Source organism: Channa argus, chromosome 10 (genome assembly GCF_033026475.1).
Source record: "Channa argus isolate prfri chromosome 10, Channa argus male v1.0, whole genome shotgun sequence".
Lineage (NCBI taxonomy): Eukaryota > Metazoa > Chordata > Actinopteri > Anabantiformes > Channidae > Channa > Channa argus.
The window spans coordinates 7,163,447-7,182,492 of NC_090206.1; the positions used below are offsets into that span (position 1 = coordinate 7,163,447).

The following is a 19,046-nucleotide window of genomic DNA, read 5'->3' on the forward strand; positions in this document are numbered from 1 at the left end:
GTCAGCATTATGGATATACAATTTAACACATTTTTCTTTTTGCAATGTTTTCATAGATGATATCCCATAAACAGTGATATCCTGGTTAAATCCAAATGTTTTGTTCCTGTGTATCATTTGGATCTGCTTTTGAAAAGCATAGTAGTCTCAGCTGATATGGGTACCCGGATTCCCCCACATTCAAACACCTGGACTCCTCCCTGAACATCTGCATCGTCTGAACCTGTTTCCTCCTGTCTCACGCTAACCTGTCGCACATGTACTTTCTACCTGGCAACCACAAGTGAATGACTTTTTAACTGGGAGCACGCTGATACTCAGATAATCAGCTCAATGAAGCTACATAGAGCTTAAACAAGGAGGATACGGCATACTTGGTGAACGCATCCTTAGCTGCCAGAGCTAAAGTCAACAGTGCCTGGATTAGGGTTGCTTTGATGAAGACGTGGCAAACACTACTGTGCAGGACCGGCGCCGTGAGACTCACCTATCAGGTGCTGAGGGTCAGGGGTTACAGCTGCAGGTAATTAACATACCATGTTATTGTACTGGCCTCACGTATAGCTGTTAATTTTACCCACATTCAGAGTAAAGAATGTTTAGGTTTCCCAGTGTATCACTCAAAGAGTTATCAAAGGTCTTTTTTGTCTCAATCAGCTCTTTCCCTACATTCTCTCATCACCTTCTTCTTTCTTTTACTTGCTCCTTTGTTCCAGCCACAAAATTTGTTGCAGATCTGAAAGGTGAGCCCAGCCCAGTCTCTCATCGTAAGTCGCATGTTTCACATTACAGGAATATTTCCACTTTGTAATTTGTTAACTCCTAGTCCTGATAAAATGCTTAAGAATGTCCAAAAATACAGATTCCTTTTCGGGTTGCTGACAATGACCGAATTTATCGATGCAGGCAAAAAACAAGAGTTCTAGTCACATGGCTCCTGCTGAGTATGGCAAGGTGGAGCAGTGTACAACAAAAGCACATCCAGCTCAGCACGAAAACACGAGTCTGAGCTCCGCTGATCGACTGTGGCAGAGCCCACCAACTGTTGGCTCACAGGCTGCTGAATGTTTCCAAACTGCATCAAAAACTCACTGTAACAAGTTATTTAGTCTAGAAGTTACTGAAAGCGTTTTAAATAACAATCTTTACAAGTGGCTTCCACTCCTCATTTCTGTGGGACCTCATTTTTCATTGTGAATAATTTTGTTTCCTGAACTAAGTTGAGCAATGAAACTTTTTCTGGCTATTATTAAGTAGATTTGCTATGTTTCATTTAGCATTGATTATAAAAGTTCAAGAGCTGAAGCTCAGCTGGAAGCATATCATTCACATCACTGGCAGGTTTTCACTGTCATAAGGGAAGTGAAACCTTTTAAGTTCACAGTCTCTATGGTATCCCATATAAATTGATTAAAAATTAATTAAAAAGAAAAGAAACTTGAAAATAACTAAACAGACAGACAAACCCCCTACCTCTCACCTTGTGACAGCTGGGATACACTGCCCAGCCCCCTTGTGACCCTAACAGGATAAGGGGTTATAGATAATGGATGGACGGAAGAACTCTATCACACATTCAATATTCTTTTATGTTTTGCACCTACCAGTAGCATGATTTGACGTTAGCTAATATTAGTCTTCGTCAGCAGAACTGGACCAATTGCAGAGTTTAGGCCCAGTGTACTACCTCATTCAAATCACACTGTGGCTGGATTATTTCTTCTGGTCGGGAAGATCTGGACTATTATAGAGACAAATTGTTTTTTGGCTACCTGGGTCTGCTTGTATTACAGTCGTCTTAGGTTTTATGTAATAAAATTGTTCCATAATTATCATATATTACAGACAACTAATATAGTGTATAGTGCATCAAATGACTAGACCAACTACTGGATCATCTAACCTCACCAAGTGTTTTTCATGCTTTATCATGGCTGTGAACTTGGTAATTTATTATAACTGGAGGGATGTGGTCTACAAAAACTGCTCTCATCTTTCAAAAACACCTGCACCCTTGATGACGTGTGAACTAGAAGTGATAATACCATTTTCATATATATTATGTTGCAAATAACTTCAGTGACAATAAAGAGTGATCCATGTCTGGTGTGTTAGCTGTAATCAGTCCAGTGTCTGGCTGTTAAACTGGCTTTGGGGGAGTGAAGGTGGTGTAAGAGGAGGGGGTCCCCTGTCCTGGAATAGCTGTCCTGGTCTGGAATGCTCTAGGGAATGTGCAGCACGGAGTTTGATTGGTCAGGAGGGGGAGTATGTGTGTGTATCTATGTGTCTGTGTATGTGCTGTGAGTGAGTAACATTACTGATGAGAATGTTGTGGAATCTTGTGTCGAGAACGAGTGAGGACAGATCAGTCATGATGTGGTCAGCAGGTTGACAGCCCGGCTGTGTGGGGGTCTCAGTCCTGTCTCGGCCCTGTCTGCACCTTGTTGTTGTGGATTTTGCCAACCCACCCATATATATATATATATATATATATATATATATATATATATATATATATATATATATATATATATATATATATATATATATATATATATATATATATATATATGTGTGTGTGTGTGTGTGTGTGTGTGTGTGTGTGTGTATGTGTGTGCGCTCTACAATGTGTCTCTGCTTTAGGCTTTGTGAAACAGGATCTACCTCGTCCATCTCAGGGCAGCAGAGCACAGACAGGCAGATCATTAGGCCTCATGCTCTGCAGGTTGACCTTCGAACCTTAGCCCTCTGTCTGACCAAAATGGGCTGAGCGGCCAAGATAAGTCAGCATTTTGCTAGGTCATCACCAGCTATCAGCGGCTATCTATGGTATATCTGCCAATGAGCAGGGACTCTCCAAGGTCTGCAAACATCACTTGCTCTTGTGCAAACAGAGCATACAGGTGTATATATATATATATATATATGTGTGCCCACAGATGGACTAGCGCACATTAAAGATGAGCACATGCCCAAAGCACAAAGATTTACAGAACAGATACAAAAAAACTACTACTACTACTATTACTGACATTGAAATCAAAGGTGATTTAATATCTATTTTTTCAGACCATCAGGAATTCGTAAACCAGAGGAGTCAATAAAATGACTCAGACGTTTACAGTGAGGAAACAGTAGTGAGTAACAGAGGGCATCAGACTCTCACGGCCCAGCCTGCTAGAAGTGATGGCCCTGCAGGATTCCTGTGTTAACCCCAGGTTCCTGCTCTCACTCCCTGCCTGACAAGCCCAAATCTCTGCCACAACATCCCCAACAGGAGGATGTTTGCTCAGCTGCACTGGCTTTGTGTCGGCACATCGGACGCCTTGTTCCTGCTCCCTCGCTGTTTTCTCCTTTTTCTGTTTGGTTTCTTTTCTTCTAACAGTTTGTAGCTACATTTGTTCTTTGTTTGGCTTTCAGAGAGCCCGTCTGACATTTTCCATGGGATTGACGGCAGGGAGGTCAGGAGTCCAGGGTTAGACGGCTACCTGAGGAAGTCTCATGTCTCCTGCTGGTGTGATGGCCTCGGGATTGGCCCTCACTGGTTTTCTCTAGTAGACTGTGCCTTTTCCATTTGTTCCAGGAAGTAAAAGGTTCCCTGAATTGTCAGAGATGCAGTACACCTGAGCAGAATTTAGAAGTCAGGCTTCCCATGGCTTGTCACATGTCATTCTGTGCTTGTGATCTGGGTTTGTGTCCATGCCCTCACACACTCCTTACTATCCACACATGCACTACGTATACTAATGACCAGCTCAAAACAGATTTGTTTTCTCCTATGTGTTTTTAAGAAATTTGACATTAAGAACTATGTGTGGTCTCGCTTCTCCCTCTGTCACATCTTTGGGCCAAGGTGGGACACTGTTGCTACGGTCGTGTCAACGTGTACAGTACTCATGTAAACACCTCACTGCCTGTGTTTGAACTGTGATAAGTCTGACTCACAGCAGAAGAAGCCACATTATTCATCCACTTACCAGTGTTAAAGTACAAGCCCCAGTTTGGTTAGCAAGCCCAGATGTGAACAACTCAATAGCTCAACTTAATCTCATATTTCTCAACTCAATCTCAATTTAAGGTGTGGATGTAGCACCTTGTTTGCAACGACACATGTTGCATCTAAACTCCAGTTTCCCTATATGTGAGCATGTGTCTAACCTGCAAAGATGCGTAACCGTTTGCGTCTTGGTGGAGGCCCCAGCCCTGACACTCCGGTGCACTCATCTTCATCATCACAGTCGCCGCTCTCAAATCCATCTTCCCCATCATCGCTCCAACCATCCACCGCAACTCCACGCGACCGGGCTCTCCACCGCTTCTCAGACATAGTCACAAGCCGCAGTAACTGTGTGACAAACAAGAAGTGTTTAAAGGTAATGATGTTAAAATGCCATCTTCATGAATCATTGGGTCTGGAATGTCCCTGTGTGCATCAATAGTTTAACAAAACGGTGAAAGTAAATAAGGGTGTCTTTTGATCTTACTGTAGTGTACTGTAGGATTATAACAGTTCAACACAAACACTTGGTAAGATCCAAAAATGCTGGTATTTACCAAACTCTAATTATAATCTAATCATAATAAGCAAATTATAATTACCAGGTAGGCAAACAGTTTTGTTATCACTGCCAGTTTCGTTATTTTTGTCCAAATGTGATTCAGTCAAAGGGCTGTAGCTGCCGCCCCATGTAATTTACTGGTAGAAAAACACACAGTGGGGCAAGCAGACTGGTGAGACTGTGTTGTTATTGGCAAACATCATTGTCTTGAGTGGTTGTCGCAGGGCAACTGGGATAAAACAACAACACATACACTCTGCACGAGTGGACATCAAGACCTCAAGATCTAAAATAAGAAAGCTGGATGAGGGATAAAGAAATGTTATGTTAATGCACATGATATTTATATTTTTTCCTTTTTTCCCCTTTTAAATCTAGTTTTGGAATATGAAAGTCTTTTGAGACTTGACCAAGATAGCCAGCAGAAAAAGATAAAAAAAGATAGAAGATAGAAAGTTTAAACCATTTAGGCAAAACAGATAATTCAACTATAAAAATAAATAAGGATACAATGACAGCCAAAATACATGGGCACGTTCTAAAACCACCAAAAGTAGTGCATTTGTAACTGAATATTATAGGATTTGAAACAGAATCGTCATTCAGTTTGGCCTCTAGGCTGTAAAAGCATTTGCTGTTTGACTGAAATATTTTCCCAAGTGATTTACAGAGGCTCACAATGTGTTGTGTAACACATACCAGAAGTGTTTATTGAGAACTGTGGTAAACTAATCAACTCATAAATTATAAAAATGTTCAAGAGCTGAAAAGTAATTTCATTAAATTCCTGTTGTCCAAGTCTAAAAGGAGGAAATACCAACATTTACACATCCAATTAATAAAGCTAAGTGAAACACAACAACATAAAAGGAGGAAAAACCTTGGTCACGGTCAGTTTTTGTTGTGTTGGGTTTGAAAAACACATTCTTTTTTTTCCCTGTGTGAAAACCATGTGAGCAAGCCTAAAGAAAACCTACATGGGACAATATTTCAGCCTCACAATGTAGCACATGATTGAGAGCCCTGCCAAGGTAACAGATGTGCTAAATTCCAGCCACCTGCCCTCTGGGCCTTCTTTCATCTCCCCGCTCTGCTCCTTGTTTGCTTTTTATTGATTTCCTTTCTATCTGCATATGTCAGCATACATTTTTGTTGTTGTTTTTGTTTGTTTTGGGCTGTCTATTGGAGAAAATTGAGTTCATATGGGCCTAGTCTCAGGTCAGCTGCGATGTCTGCCTGGGATCTGCCTGTGTGTGTTTGTGTGAGACAGCAAGCAGAGGTATAAAACCCGGGGCTAATCACAGAATTACGTCAGTCCGAAGGTAAACAACCCGGTTTCCTTTGCCCACATATACAAACCAGTCAATCTGGGTTTTACAAGTGGCATAAACTCTAAAGTTTAGAGAGGGAACACACAAAACTGTGTTCCCAGCATAGCTGCCCAACAAACCTTCATTCATTTCCCAACATTGAGGCCATACAGAGAGGATGACCACAACATTTCGAAAAGCCTGGTCATTTAGGCCAAGGGGATGGGCAAACCGTAACTCACAGACAGGACAGCTGATCCATAGCGTTTCAACTTATGTTCGTGGCTTCAAAACATTCAGGTGTCACATAACAACACTCTTATCTCTCAGAAACAAGCTCCCGCCATAGTAAATGGGACTTTAATGTACTGAACCATGTTGTTAAAGAAACAACAGTGTTTGACTGCATTTGCCAGAGCACTCCATATATTTACTGATGTCCTGAAATTCCTCCTCATGGTCTGTATCCTGGCAACTCAGTTGGATTTTGTGAGGGGAGGGGTGCGTTGCAGAGCAATTAACATGCAAGCAAACACTTGTAAAGCGGGGGAGAGAAAGATGTGGTGCAGGGTATTTTAGAAAGAAACTTGAAAAAAAGCTATGTTGAGAAAAACACTGACAGCAACTGCCCCTGTACAGAGCCGAGCACTTCTAAAAACTGCCGTGTGTAAGAGACCACCTGCCAGCACACACCAGGTCTCCTCAACACACTTTAGTGTTGTGTATCTGGATCAAGAACATCCCAGCTGTAAATCAGTAGGTGAACAACTGATGACTAGCAAAGCTGAAATAGTATTATTAGATTCTCAGATATTTTGTCATTTAATATTGTTGTAAACCGAGATCAACAAACTACATATGTTCATTTAAATTCCAATAGCTTAAATTAGATAATAGCTGACTTCAGTCAAAACCACAAAGGTCAAACTGGCGGGGACACTGAAGGAAAAGTTAGGGGGCCGCTATACACCTTATGAATTCATTGTCTGGGGACCATACATTTTTTTTGGTAAACATTTTGGTTTGACACATTGAGGTATTATGTAAGCTAAATGTAAACCTTGACCTGTGGTAGCCTTTGTAGAAATACCATTACCATAAAAGACTTAATTAACCTTCTGACAATTGTGGCCATAATTTTATGGTAATTCATCAAATTGTCATGACATTCCAGTAAAAGCCCACTAAAATATCAACCTTATGGTTATGCTTCAGACTGGGCTATGAACATCAGTACTAAATTTCAAAGCTTTCCATGTGATGGTTTGTGAGATTTTTCAGTCCACAGTTGTGGATCAGCCAACCAGCCAAACACTCCCATCTAAGTGTAGATTTAGAAATATAAACGCAATTTCAGATGCACATGTGAGGGATGTAGGATAGAACATACTAGTCTTAGCAGGGGCTGGAAAAAAAGGGTTTTTCTGAAACAAAAACAAAAAAAGAAACTGGCTCTAGAATCGTAGCAGTGGCCTGAAGGAGCCATACTAGTGAGCCGTACCCTTCTCTACAGGTGGGTGGCAGGGTAGTATCTCAGTCTGAGCCTCTTTGGCAGGGCGCTGTAACTTCTGCCCGCTGGCTGGCTGCCTTTGCCCAGGCTGCGGTAGCGGGGAGGGGTGGGATGTATGTTTGTGTCAAAAGTGACGCTGCGATTTTGGCATGGCTGAGGTACAGTGTGATCTGGCAAGAGCCTCCAGTTTTACCACAAGAGGGAGAAACCTCAAGTTGCTCTGGGCTGGAATCTTCTGCGATTAAAAAAAAGAAAAAAAAAAAAGCACTTAATGCAAAAGGATACAGGGAGGAAATAAATGAAAGAGATATTTTTTGGAGAAATGCTCAGTGTGTTTTTCATTAAGAGAGGAAATCTAGTGCTCTCACTCTTCCCTTCTCAATCTTTTCTAGTTTGAGAATTACATGGGGAGATAGCTTATACAGACAGCTGGACATACAAAACATGTAATCAGTGTGGCTACAGGCCTCCCGCAGGCCACAGGGTTCACCTCCCTTTAACACAAAGCACAAGTCACACCAAAGAAACACGGGCTCAGAAGCTCCACACAAAGCCGAAACATGGTGGATTGCTCAATGCAGGCCAGCCCAGACAGAGACACACAAACCACAAGTCTGTCACTGCCTCCCACACATGACATGAACTCCAATGAACTCCACACAGGGTCACTGTTCCACACGACAGCTGCAACTAAGCCACAGAGGCCAGCCACTGGTTGACCTGCACTGATAGAAATCAACCTGCACACATTGATCTCCAGCTGTGGTCTTTCACATGAGATCCAACTTCACATAGGACCATAAATTAAAGGCAAAGACACAAAGTATATCCTAATAAGCTAAGAAAATGTAATATCTCAACATAATAAATGTAGGGACTGTTAATATGAATGAGTGATGCTAGGAGTGAAACAGGGACAGGATGAGTGATGGAGACAGGAAGTGTATAGAAAAAAGTGGCTTTTTGTCATGCGACTGGGATCAGGTCCTGGGTTATGTCCTCTCCAAGTAGAAGACTTGTCTGGACAAGCGGCTCATGACTCGGCCCAGACGGAATCTGCAGCTCTGAATTTTTCTATCAGCGCCTCAACACGGCATGTCTTGTCTACAAATCCAATCTAAAAAACTTAAGTTCCCAAACAGACTACTGCTCACCATATGCTCATAACAAAAAGCATGGCTTTTGTTATGAAGTCTGATGATTTCCATAATTGCTCTAAGTTAAAGGCTTTAAATGCCCACAGTCATCACGTGCAGATTTAGTAGCTATAACAAAGTGATGAAAATTGCTGACCAAGTTTTTGAATTTTTAATCACATAGGCTACTGCATTGCTCTATTTTTACATTTATTTGTATCAAATGCTTATGTGATGTAGCTGCAGAGAATTATCACATGCTGAAGTCCTCTTTAGCTCGTTTTAGTGTCTTTCAGTTTACTGTTTTGGTTTAATGATTCACAGCTGTTCTACCCACTTTTATCCACCTCATTTTCATCCGCCGTTTTCAGCTCCACTTGTGAGCTACCTGCCAAGGTCCTAAACCTACACAACCGGCAGGTGAGCTCAGCAGAGCATCCAGAAGCAAAGAAACAAATATTTCTCTCATGGGTCGGTGGAAACACTCAAGATTAAATAGAGAGGGAATATTGGACTTAAATTCAGATGGCAAGAAACTAGACTCCAAAGGAGTGCAAATGTCCCTCTCTGCTTAATGTGTAAATAGGACACTGTTAGCTAATTATAACTCCAATTCTAACTTTTAACCGTTGCAGAAAGCTTTAACCATAATTTGGGTAATGCAGATATCTGAAAACACATTGGTACGACTACGTCAGATGGGGCAAGAAAGGTGTTCAGACAAGCTAAATGTTTAGGCAAAACAGCAAATTATTTCTCTTTGGAAAGAGAACCAAAAGTGATGGCACCTGATATAACTAATCTTGTTTTTTAAGTCACGTGTAACAAGCAAAGTAACGTGCATTCAACGCTCTGATTGGAAAAAGAGTTACTGCATTTCACACTGGGGTAGTAATTGTCTGCTATTTACCCCATAGCTTCTGTAAAACCAAAAATCCACTCTACAGCTGGTTGAATATTTTTAAAGCAGAATAGCAGCAGAAGCCCGTTCCACTGTCTTCCACAAATCAAACACATGACTTATCAGCACAGGCTATTTTCCTTGATAAATTAAGGAAACAGACTTTTGAAGGAGAAAGCTAAAGGAAAAGGCAAGAGAGTGAGAATGAAATATCATCATGGGGCTAAGCTAAAGCGAGGCAGAGTGAGGAATGACAGGAAGCACTTTTCTCAAAGTGAGTCATGGAAAGCTCCTCTGCACGCTGACAGGCAGAGCAGCGTTTCGGACAACACAGCCTGCCCTGCAGTCCCACCCGCTGTCCCGACGCATTACTCATCTTTTATTGAATCTAAAATGTAAGAGGTGGATGACCTATGCCGTCTTATTCTTCTCTCCATTTTTTCCCTCTCCCTCTAGTCTCTCAATTCTCCAGCCGCAGTCAAGTATGTCACGCTACGGGAGCCCACTTAAAAGTTAATGCAGACAAGATTAATTTCCTGATGTTAATTCCAGTTGGAACCAAAAACACAGAGAGAAAAAGTTACTCTTTCGTCCTGTGTTAAACTGGGTGTGTGTCTGCTCCACCTTTCTTACTGAGCCCATAAAGCTATTTCCAGATTTTCCCTAGTTTGGACTGAAACATGAATAGATGTTTAGATTTTGCTGCCAGAGATTTAGTTCCTCTGGTCGATGAACCTGTAAGCCTTCTACATACATTTACCAGAGCAGATCAGATAAAATGTTGCCAGTTCATCGTCTCCAAGAAGAAAACATTGTGTCTCTGTTTATTCAGACATTCTCAGATCAAGGCGGTGCATTAATGCAGAGGGTTAACGTTACCCTAGTATTAAATATATCTGGTATGACAGCAATTTTCAATCTTTTTTTGAGGTTAACTGAATGAAACTTATGCCTGTGAACGAGCTCGATTGTCTGCCTGGGGTGTAATAGTCCCATTCCTGCACAGGCCGCTGGTTGCTAAATCAGATTATACCCCTCAGACAAGCACTTCTTGTCTGCTGTTCATCTGCTTTACACGTTATCAACAAGGTTCCCAGAGTCATGTGTTGCTAAGAAACCCTCCATTTGGACATCAGCAGACTGTCACTGCGTGTCTCATGATCACACCTAGCGGGAGTCGGCAGACACTCAGCTGGCTAAGCGCATAACAGAGGGTGGACTGGCCAATGATTGAGCTGCCACTGGCTGGTTTTGCTTGTGGCTAAAAGAGACTGAGAAAACGTGTTTAAAGTGCTAGAAAATAGCAAGATGGGGTCGAAGAAGGAGACGATCTTTTACATATGCTTCTTCGACCCCACCTTGCTATTTTCTAGCACTTTAAAAGGGAGATAGAGGAACAGAGAGGCATGCTAACAGGTTCAGAGAAGAGTCTTAGTGACCGCGTTGACATGGACTCAGGTAACCAGGTTACAGTCTGCTGTCTCGGGAAAGCTGATTTCTTAAGTGTCATGTAAACAGGAAAAAGTGTCCCGCCCCAGTGTCCCCGTTACAGACCTGTGGATATAACCTCCCATATCATGAAAGTGTTGGAGAGAATGGTCCTGGACTTCCTCTGGGCCCTGGTGAAACTCTCCCTCCATTTTGCTTATTAGCCTCAACTGGGGGTGGAGGACGCTCTTATCCACCTGCTTCACCACATCTACACTCAGCTGGACAAGCCTGGGGGGTCTGTAAGGATTATGTTCTTTGACTTCTCTAGTGCTTTTAAAATCCAGCCTGTCCTGCTTGGGGACAAATTAAAGAGGATGCTCGTTGAGACCCCCATGGTTCCTCAGTGACCAACCCCAGTATGTCCGTCTGCAGAACTGTGAGTCTGACACTTTGACCTGCAGCACAGCTGCTCCGCAAGGGACAGTTCTATCTCCCTTTCTCTTCACCCAATATACCTCTGAGTTCAGGTACAACTCAGAGTTCTGCCAGCTTCAGAAGCGTTTTGGTGACTCTGCGGTTGCAGATGTTTTGAGTCTGTGGTAGCCAGCTGCATCTTCTACACTTTGGTTTGCTGGGGAAGCAATGTGATAATATAAGTGGCAGACAGACAAACTAATAAGGAGGACTGGTTCTGTTTGGGGGGAGAAGCTGGACCCTCTGCAAGTTGTGGCTGAGAGGAGGATGTTGTCCAAACTCCTCTCAATCCTGGACAATCCCTTCCACCGCCTCCACTGTGCGCTGGCTGCACAGAGGAGCACTTTCAGCCAGAGACTGAGACACAGTCAAGTGCTCCACAGAACGCCCAGTAGCGATTAAACTGTCCAACTCATCCCCCTTCTGTAAAAAGTCGCGGGACTAAATGGTCAAAATGGACAAATAGTATTGTTTTTATTTCATTTATCATATTTATTTTGTTTATTTTTACTCCTCAAGCTGGGTTTTTTCTTACCTATTGAACAGTGTTTTGTACTAATAGTTATTGATAACTAATAACTAGTTGTTATTGATTTGGTTTGGTTTGGTGGAAGTTTTTCCTTTCTTTTCTACTTTTCACATGGAGAGCAGCTGTAACAAGGCAACACAATTTCCCTATGTGATCAATAAAGTTGTTTGAGTCTTGAATTTTGAATCTAATTGGCTTTCTCCAAGTGTGCATGTGCGCAACCAAAGGATGCAGATCAGCTGCATGCTGCTGAGAGAATGAATGAAAGGACAGATGAGTTAAATGGGCTATGCCGCCTCATTTTTAAAAGTCCAAAGGTCCAAAGTTCAGACAGAAATTTTCATTTACACAAAGTCTAAATAAGTCACTTTCCCCAGTGTATTTATAAGATTCAGACTGTTGTGGATCAGCTTAATGTGTCTTTCCTTGTTCTCCCCCTGCGCTGATCACCCTGCTGCGACACAAGCACACACACTCAGAAAGAGAGAAAAGTTAAAAAGCAGCGGCTTCCATCATTCTACAGGCTTCTAAAATAAGTCCGAGGGGGAGGGGAAATCAGGTTGCTCTTCCGATGCATGTATACGCAGATTTCTTGTAACCAGGTTACTGAAGTGCGTGTAAACACCAAATAAACCAGAGAAAGCTGATTTCCTCTGAGTAACCCGGTTTCTTAAGTGCAATCAGAGCTGCTGTGCCTCGCCCAGTGCACCACAGCCACAAACAAAGGGCAGGGGAAGAACAGAGAAGGTCTCTGACCCTTGCTGGGAAACCCTCTGATGACCTAGGAGAGACAGGAAACAGGAAGTGTAACCTCTAAGCCCTTTGGGGGCTGGGGGGGTCCTGTTACATAACAAAATGTGACAGTGCCCAGTGACAACAAGCTCAGGATGTGTGGATCAGCTCGGCTGATCCACACATCAGGAAACCGCAATTGTTCACATCTCTGCCCACTGATTGAAAAAGGAAATACAAGGCTGCAAAAAAATATCAGATGGCGATAATGAAAAGCCCCAAGAGACAGACACAGGTGAAAACAGTTTATGCTGCAGTGCCTGGTTAGAGAGCCTGGTGCCTGGCTTGTGCATCGCGGTTTTTATAAGCTTGCTGTGTGATAATTACACCCAGTTGGGTGGCAGTGGTGGGGGACCAAAGGGGCAGAGTGGGTAGAGAGAGGCGTCCTTGGCTCCAGCCTTGGGGCTGAGGGTGGGGAGAAAGCAGGGAAGGGGAAATAGAGGTGGAGGTAAGGAGGTAAGTAGGAATGGGTGTTAGTGGTAGAGGGGATGGTTGGGCCTCATTAGCAGGCAGACTAATTGGGAAAAAAAGGGCCCTCACATGCTCCGTCTGACCTCCCAGCCAGCAGGGGAGAAAGCTCGGGTGGGAGAGCAGTCTGTGGGGAGGATTCCTAAAGTTAAGGAACCATAACTCCTCATAACTCCTCTAATCCTAAACACACCACAAAGTCAAAAATCTCCATGTGTGGTGATCTAACAGGGATACTGACTCTGTGTGCACAAATGTCCTATAGCCCCTCAGAGGTTTACACCAGGCGTCACACTGCATTTAAAGGACCCTCGTGGCTTACACTGTAAACAAACATAGTGGCATTACAGCCCTTCTTCCTCCTACGCTTTCAGAGCAGTTGCACATCACACACATAAAAACGTGTAGGGCAAGAGGACAAAGGCCCTGAGGGGGTATATTAAGTAACACTTCAAAAACCTTCAGTAAATAACATCAAAAAGAAGTCAGCCTCTTTGACAGGAGTGAGCATAATGGCTCGGGTTGGCAAGTGTAAGTTTACAAAACAGCAGGCCTTGTATGACACCCATGGTGTACATTAGTCTGACTATAAGCCGACCCTTTAGGAAAAGACCACTTGCTGGCCTTGCCATAAAGCAGCTTCCACCTATCTTGACTTTAACTATGATACATATTGCACTGCCTTTATCTATACATTTCAAAGTGTATTTGAAGTGTTGCTATATTTTGCACCCACATGTCTGCTTATATTGTATATCACTGCTGTATATGAGCTGGAAATGTGTTTTAGTTGTAGTCCTAACAATGCGTGTGAAAGATTAACTGCTGCAAGTGTGCACAGTAAAAAGTGTCGTAGCTTAAGTGCATGTGTGAGTTATATATTAAATGGTGTATTCTGTGTGAGCACGAGGTGTTTAGCGCATGCTGCCCAGCCTCTGCAGGCTCAGAGGAAGTGAGACTGCATGATGGAATTTGTGGCGCTCGGGATCTGGTTTATTTTCCACTCTGGATTCCTGTCCTACCTGCAAAGTTTTCCCAGGTTCTGGATTCAATTAGGGTGGGAAGCTGGGAAGAGACGGAGGGGACCTTAAGGGTTTAGGGGTGGGAGAGAGGGGGCTAGAGGAGTGGAGGGCGACAGAGCTGGAGCCTGTCACACACAACTCAGCACAGCTGGGGAGATGGAAAGAAAGGCAATGGACTGTGAGAGACAGAAATGGTGAAAGTAAAAGCTTAGACATTGAAATGACATGCTACAAATAAAAGCTTTGGCTGGGAGATAAAGATACTTGGGAGCAATTTTAACAGTATAATGTGAAATAATTGTTGTTTTGCTGAAAGGGATTCATAAAAATGCTCAACAAATATGTCTTTCATGTCTGTGGTGTTCTACATGGATCTGTCCAAAGAGTTTCATATAGCCAAGAAGAGGCTGTCAGAATAATCCCAGGAGTTCTGACCCTACAAATGGCAAACTCATCTGACAAATGAGCGGGAAATGCTCTGTAATCAAAGACCAATCACATAATTGCTCTATTTTGCCACTAGCTTAACCATCTCCTGTGAGATTAGTTGTTCAGAGGAGAAACCCAATACTCTGGGAAGTTAAACAGATGTGCAGACAAACAAACTCATCTCTCAAGAACGAGAGCACATCATCAAAATAATATGTTCTAATTTAAGAGGCTCCAGATATGTCCTCCCATGTGGGAACTCACTTGGCTGGTGTTATAGCGGGTGTAATAGCACCGTTACAGAAAACTCCAAGGAATATCATCAACTTGACGTCACGGACTAGAAGGGCATGTTGAAGTGCACTTATCTTAATCAGCTTTATCATGCTGCCTATACAAGTCCCAGCGCACAGACCTGACCTCACACAAGAATTTGTTACACGGTGTAAGCATGCACAAAAAATGTCCGTGGCTCCTCACAGTCCTGCACTGTTTAAAGATTCCAAGTCAAGAAGTAATAAGTGAAGCAGAAGGCCCTTTCCCTTCATCCATTTATAGTGAACAGTTCACTTAAGACTTGGCCATGGCTCAGTCATGACATCAGCTGCTTTAGGCGTGAGAAAATGTTGTTTTATAAGCGGAGGCGATGAGCTCTAGGTTTTTTCCCCCTTCTTTTTGTGTTTAGTTTAGCAGCACAGAGGCACAGAGGCAAGGGTCTCTCTGCCAGACTGTCTCAGTATCTGCTGATACTCTGCTGCACACTGACAACGTGAGAAATGACACATTTCCCCTGCAAAGTTGCATTTCACAGAGCCATCATCACGGAGCGCTTAGGAGTGCAGGAAGGAAACATCAGGGGGATTAGAGTTGGAAGGAAGTGGATTCTTTGGAGGGGTCCTATGTTCCCCGCACTGTTGGCGAGTGTAGCCCCCATATTTTATGACACAGTCTCACATAATGCAGGCTGGGACTGGTTAGAAAGTGGGTCAGAACAAACTGGAAGAAACATTGATTGTGTTAACCGCTGAGCCAAAGCAGAAACCATTCACTGAAATTAAGTGCAGCATAACGGAGCCTTACAGGACTTGTAAAGACCCGTATACAAAGTGACCCACGTCCTGAAAGTGGAGCTGAAAGCATATAAAGGACAATACGCCTGCAGCCCTGAACACTTTGAAAATCACAGAAGACATCATAAAGCTGAAATGGTGCAGTTTTTAATCAGCATGGCCCTGGTTAACTACCAGGAACATTACACATACCACACTGTTGGCCCATCCTCATACACTCTGCATATAAACAGGGCCAAGGCAGATGAAAGTAATTGTCTGTGAGTTGTGGCCCACTCTCTTACATCAGGTTGGTTAATTAGTCCATTTGCTTTTAATACTGCAACATCCAGTGGTGTTGGTTGTTCAATTGGCGGGGAGGTGGAGACCTTGTAAAGCTGCTTTTAACTAAACATCGCTTTCTGCAGAGGTTTTTTACAACATGCCAGCTCATTGCAGCAAAGACCATGAAACACTGCATAGAGTGAGCAGACACATTTAGCAGCATTGTAACATTAAAGTTGCACATTTTGTGTGAAATGTTTTTGTCACATTAGCGTTAAGGATCTTTAGTGTTGGTATGTCAAACCACTACTGACGCATCTATACAGTGACTGGATGACCCACTCACCACCCTCAGTGTCTTATCTAATGCTGTCATCATGGTGGACATTAAATACTTCCACCAGCCTCAACTGTAGTTTTTGCAATGCTAACATGCTGACCTAAGATGGGCAACATATATTATATATTCTCATTGTAAGCATGAAAAAAACCCACCAGACTTAAAGCTAAAATATGCAACTTAAGCTACTGCCCTTAAACGACAAAATCTTTTCACTCTGCTCTACCCAGCTCTCCCTTTCCCTGCTATGCTGCACTCTGCTATGCTTCCTTATTTTCCTTAATCCCTCTATGTTTGCAGATCATCCATTCCTGCCTCCCAGCTCCCCCACACACACGAATGAGGATAAAATTAAACAATTCAATGAGTCTTCCAGACTTTCCTAATGAGATTTGGACAAAAAAAACACAAATCAGTTTCAATGAGTTTGTAATAATCAGAAAAACATATTCACCATTTTATAGCAGCTCATTTGCAATATTTTTATTTTTTTCATTTTTTTCTGCTTATCCCGTGAGTTCAGGGTCAGTTCAGCGGATCATTGTCCGCATGGTGATTTGGCACAGTTTGCCCTTCCTGACGCAACCCTCCCCAATTTCTACCGGGCTTGGACCGGCACTGCACACCTGGGGAAGGGAATGGGCCGTTAAGGGTTCAGTGTCTTGCCCGGAGACACTTCGACATATAGCCTGAACCGGGGATCGAACCACTGACCCTGTGGTCCGTGGACGACTGCCTGACCACAGCTGCTACAGCTGCTCATTTGCAATGATTGTCTATAACAAAAATCCGTTTTTTGCCTCACTGCCCACTTATTTACTATGATCTGCACAGGGCTCCAGATAGTCCTACAAACAATTAAGATTGTTCTAAAACTCACTAATCAAGCAGAAATTGTTTGAAATTCTCTGATTAGTTAGAAGTACAAGCCTTGCACTGCTTCAAAGGGTCTGGAGCATATTATTATGAAAAAACAGATTAAAAACCGCTGCCTACTTTAACTTGACTTTCAGCCTCACAGAGCTGTAGGCTCTAAAGTTATGTTCTTTAGTAGTAAACACTAAACTAGCTTGTAAACTTTAAAGCAGAATAAATATTACCAATGTTAATACTAAATACCAGGAACAATTTACAACATTATGAAAACATTAACATCAGTGGCAACAAAGTAATACTGTAAACTTCATAAAGATTGACTTTACTTGACTTTGTTTATTTTACACACCCCACTATAGTGATGATCTGTAGCAAAAATATTGGTGTAATGTGATCTCTCATAAAAAAGTATGCTGTCATAAAAAACTTTACTGTGCATTAACAATGCAATCAAGCTCAGCCACTCTACTGTCAGATGTTAATCCAGCTCATTGAAGTCGAGATCTTAAGGGAAGTTGGGGTTCAAGCAGAAAATGTGCTCTAGTCCTTTGTATGGTAATTAGATATGGGATTAAAAGTTCCCATGTGAAAAGTCAATCTGCATAAATTTCAGGTATTTGTAAACAAAATGAAAACTCCAAGTATACATATGGACACATGCATACCACATGAGAACTGCATTAGGTCACTGAAAAAATCGAATTTGACCGTGTCCATATTTCTAAGAGATTGTCTCAATGTCTGTAACACAATGAGCTCAGTCATTTCACCAAACAGCATTTTCTTGCAGAATCTCATCAAAAACCTATCAGGAACCTGATCCACATGGTAAACAGTCTGCACTGCAGCAGCTCTGCTTGTAATCATATGGGTTGAAATGTTTGTCCCTGTCAGAACAGGAAGTTTTGAAAGGCTTATTTCATTAGAGAAAGACTGTGTGTACATTCCCGGAGTTCTGTGTGCCATCATTCCTCGTGGTAACAACTTTGTTATATAACAAAATTGAACAAAGACATGCAGCTAGATGATCAGACAGAATATAAAGATCTTTCAGCTTAGCCAAACTAATTTGGAAAAGAAAATAAAGCCAATCAGTAAAATTATTACTCAATCTCTCCATTGTAAACATGCATCATAGTCCACAATCCAACATCCTGGTTCATCTTTAAGTTGTGCTTCAGTATTGTGCTGTCAGGAATTATTACTGACATTGGCAGGATGGCCAAGATAAAAGATAAAGACATTTTATAACATGCCGTTTTTTTCAAAACCCTTATAAACATTTAGTGCCAGATCCAGTCTGAGTCATGTGTGGGGGATTTCGAAGGAAACACACCATACATCTGTCGAAAGCATTGCTCTTCTCACTCCTTACAACAGGACTAAGCATGAGGTAATACAAAAAAATCTAACAGAAAAAATGACAATGTCTTAATCATAGCCCCCCTGTATTTTTCTTGGAGGTCTCTGGTTGTCAGAGTGCGAGCAGAGGAAGGTCCACAGTTGCTCCTTAGATCTCTTAGGTTGTTTAAACAGGAAAGACGGATTGTAATCATGTGAGACAGGCCTGCAGCACTCAGAAGCTCATGCACAAAGACAAAAGCATCAAACACACTTTACTACTAGACTGTATGTGTCTGTTGGGGGGGGGGGGGGGGGGGGGAGTTAAAGGTGGTCAGCAGAAATCCAAAGCGTTGACAGCTACAAGCGCAACCACCAGGAACCAGGAAATACAGAAAGATCTGAGGGCTGATACATCTACTTGCAGAGATTGACTTTGAGCCTACATGCAAGCATCTCTGCACTCAGCTAGCCCACTCCAAAAAGTGGTTTCCATGGTGATGGCAGTAGCTAAAAAGGGGGCTTCGGCCTTGACGACAGCTGGAACGTACTGTGGATGGAAGACATAATTCCTGTCTTTCACAACAACCCCCA

General features: G+C 42.5%; 1 protein-coding gene across 2 annotated transcripts in view; it reads right to left on the bottom strand.

Annotated features, from left to right (window-relative positions):
• The window catches only part of gpc3 (glypican 3), a 98,875-nt gene that overhangs the window by 11,505 nt on the left and 68,324 nt on the right, over window positions 1-19,046 (bottom strand). Inside the window, exon 8 of one of the 2 annotated variants that reach the window (XM_067519139.1) lies at window positions 4,159-4,345. The exons of the other annotated variant lie outside the window; for it this stretch is intronic. Within the exon in view, the coding sequence (XP_067375240.1) occupies window positions 4,159-4,345 (187 nt within the window). The remainder of the gene's footprint in view (window positions 1-4,158; window positions 4,346-19,046) is intronic. 2 annotated transcript variants of the gene reach the window in all.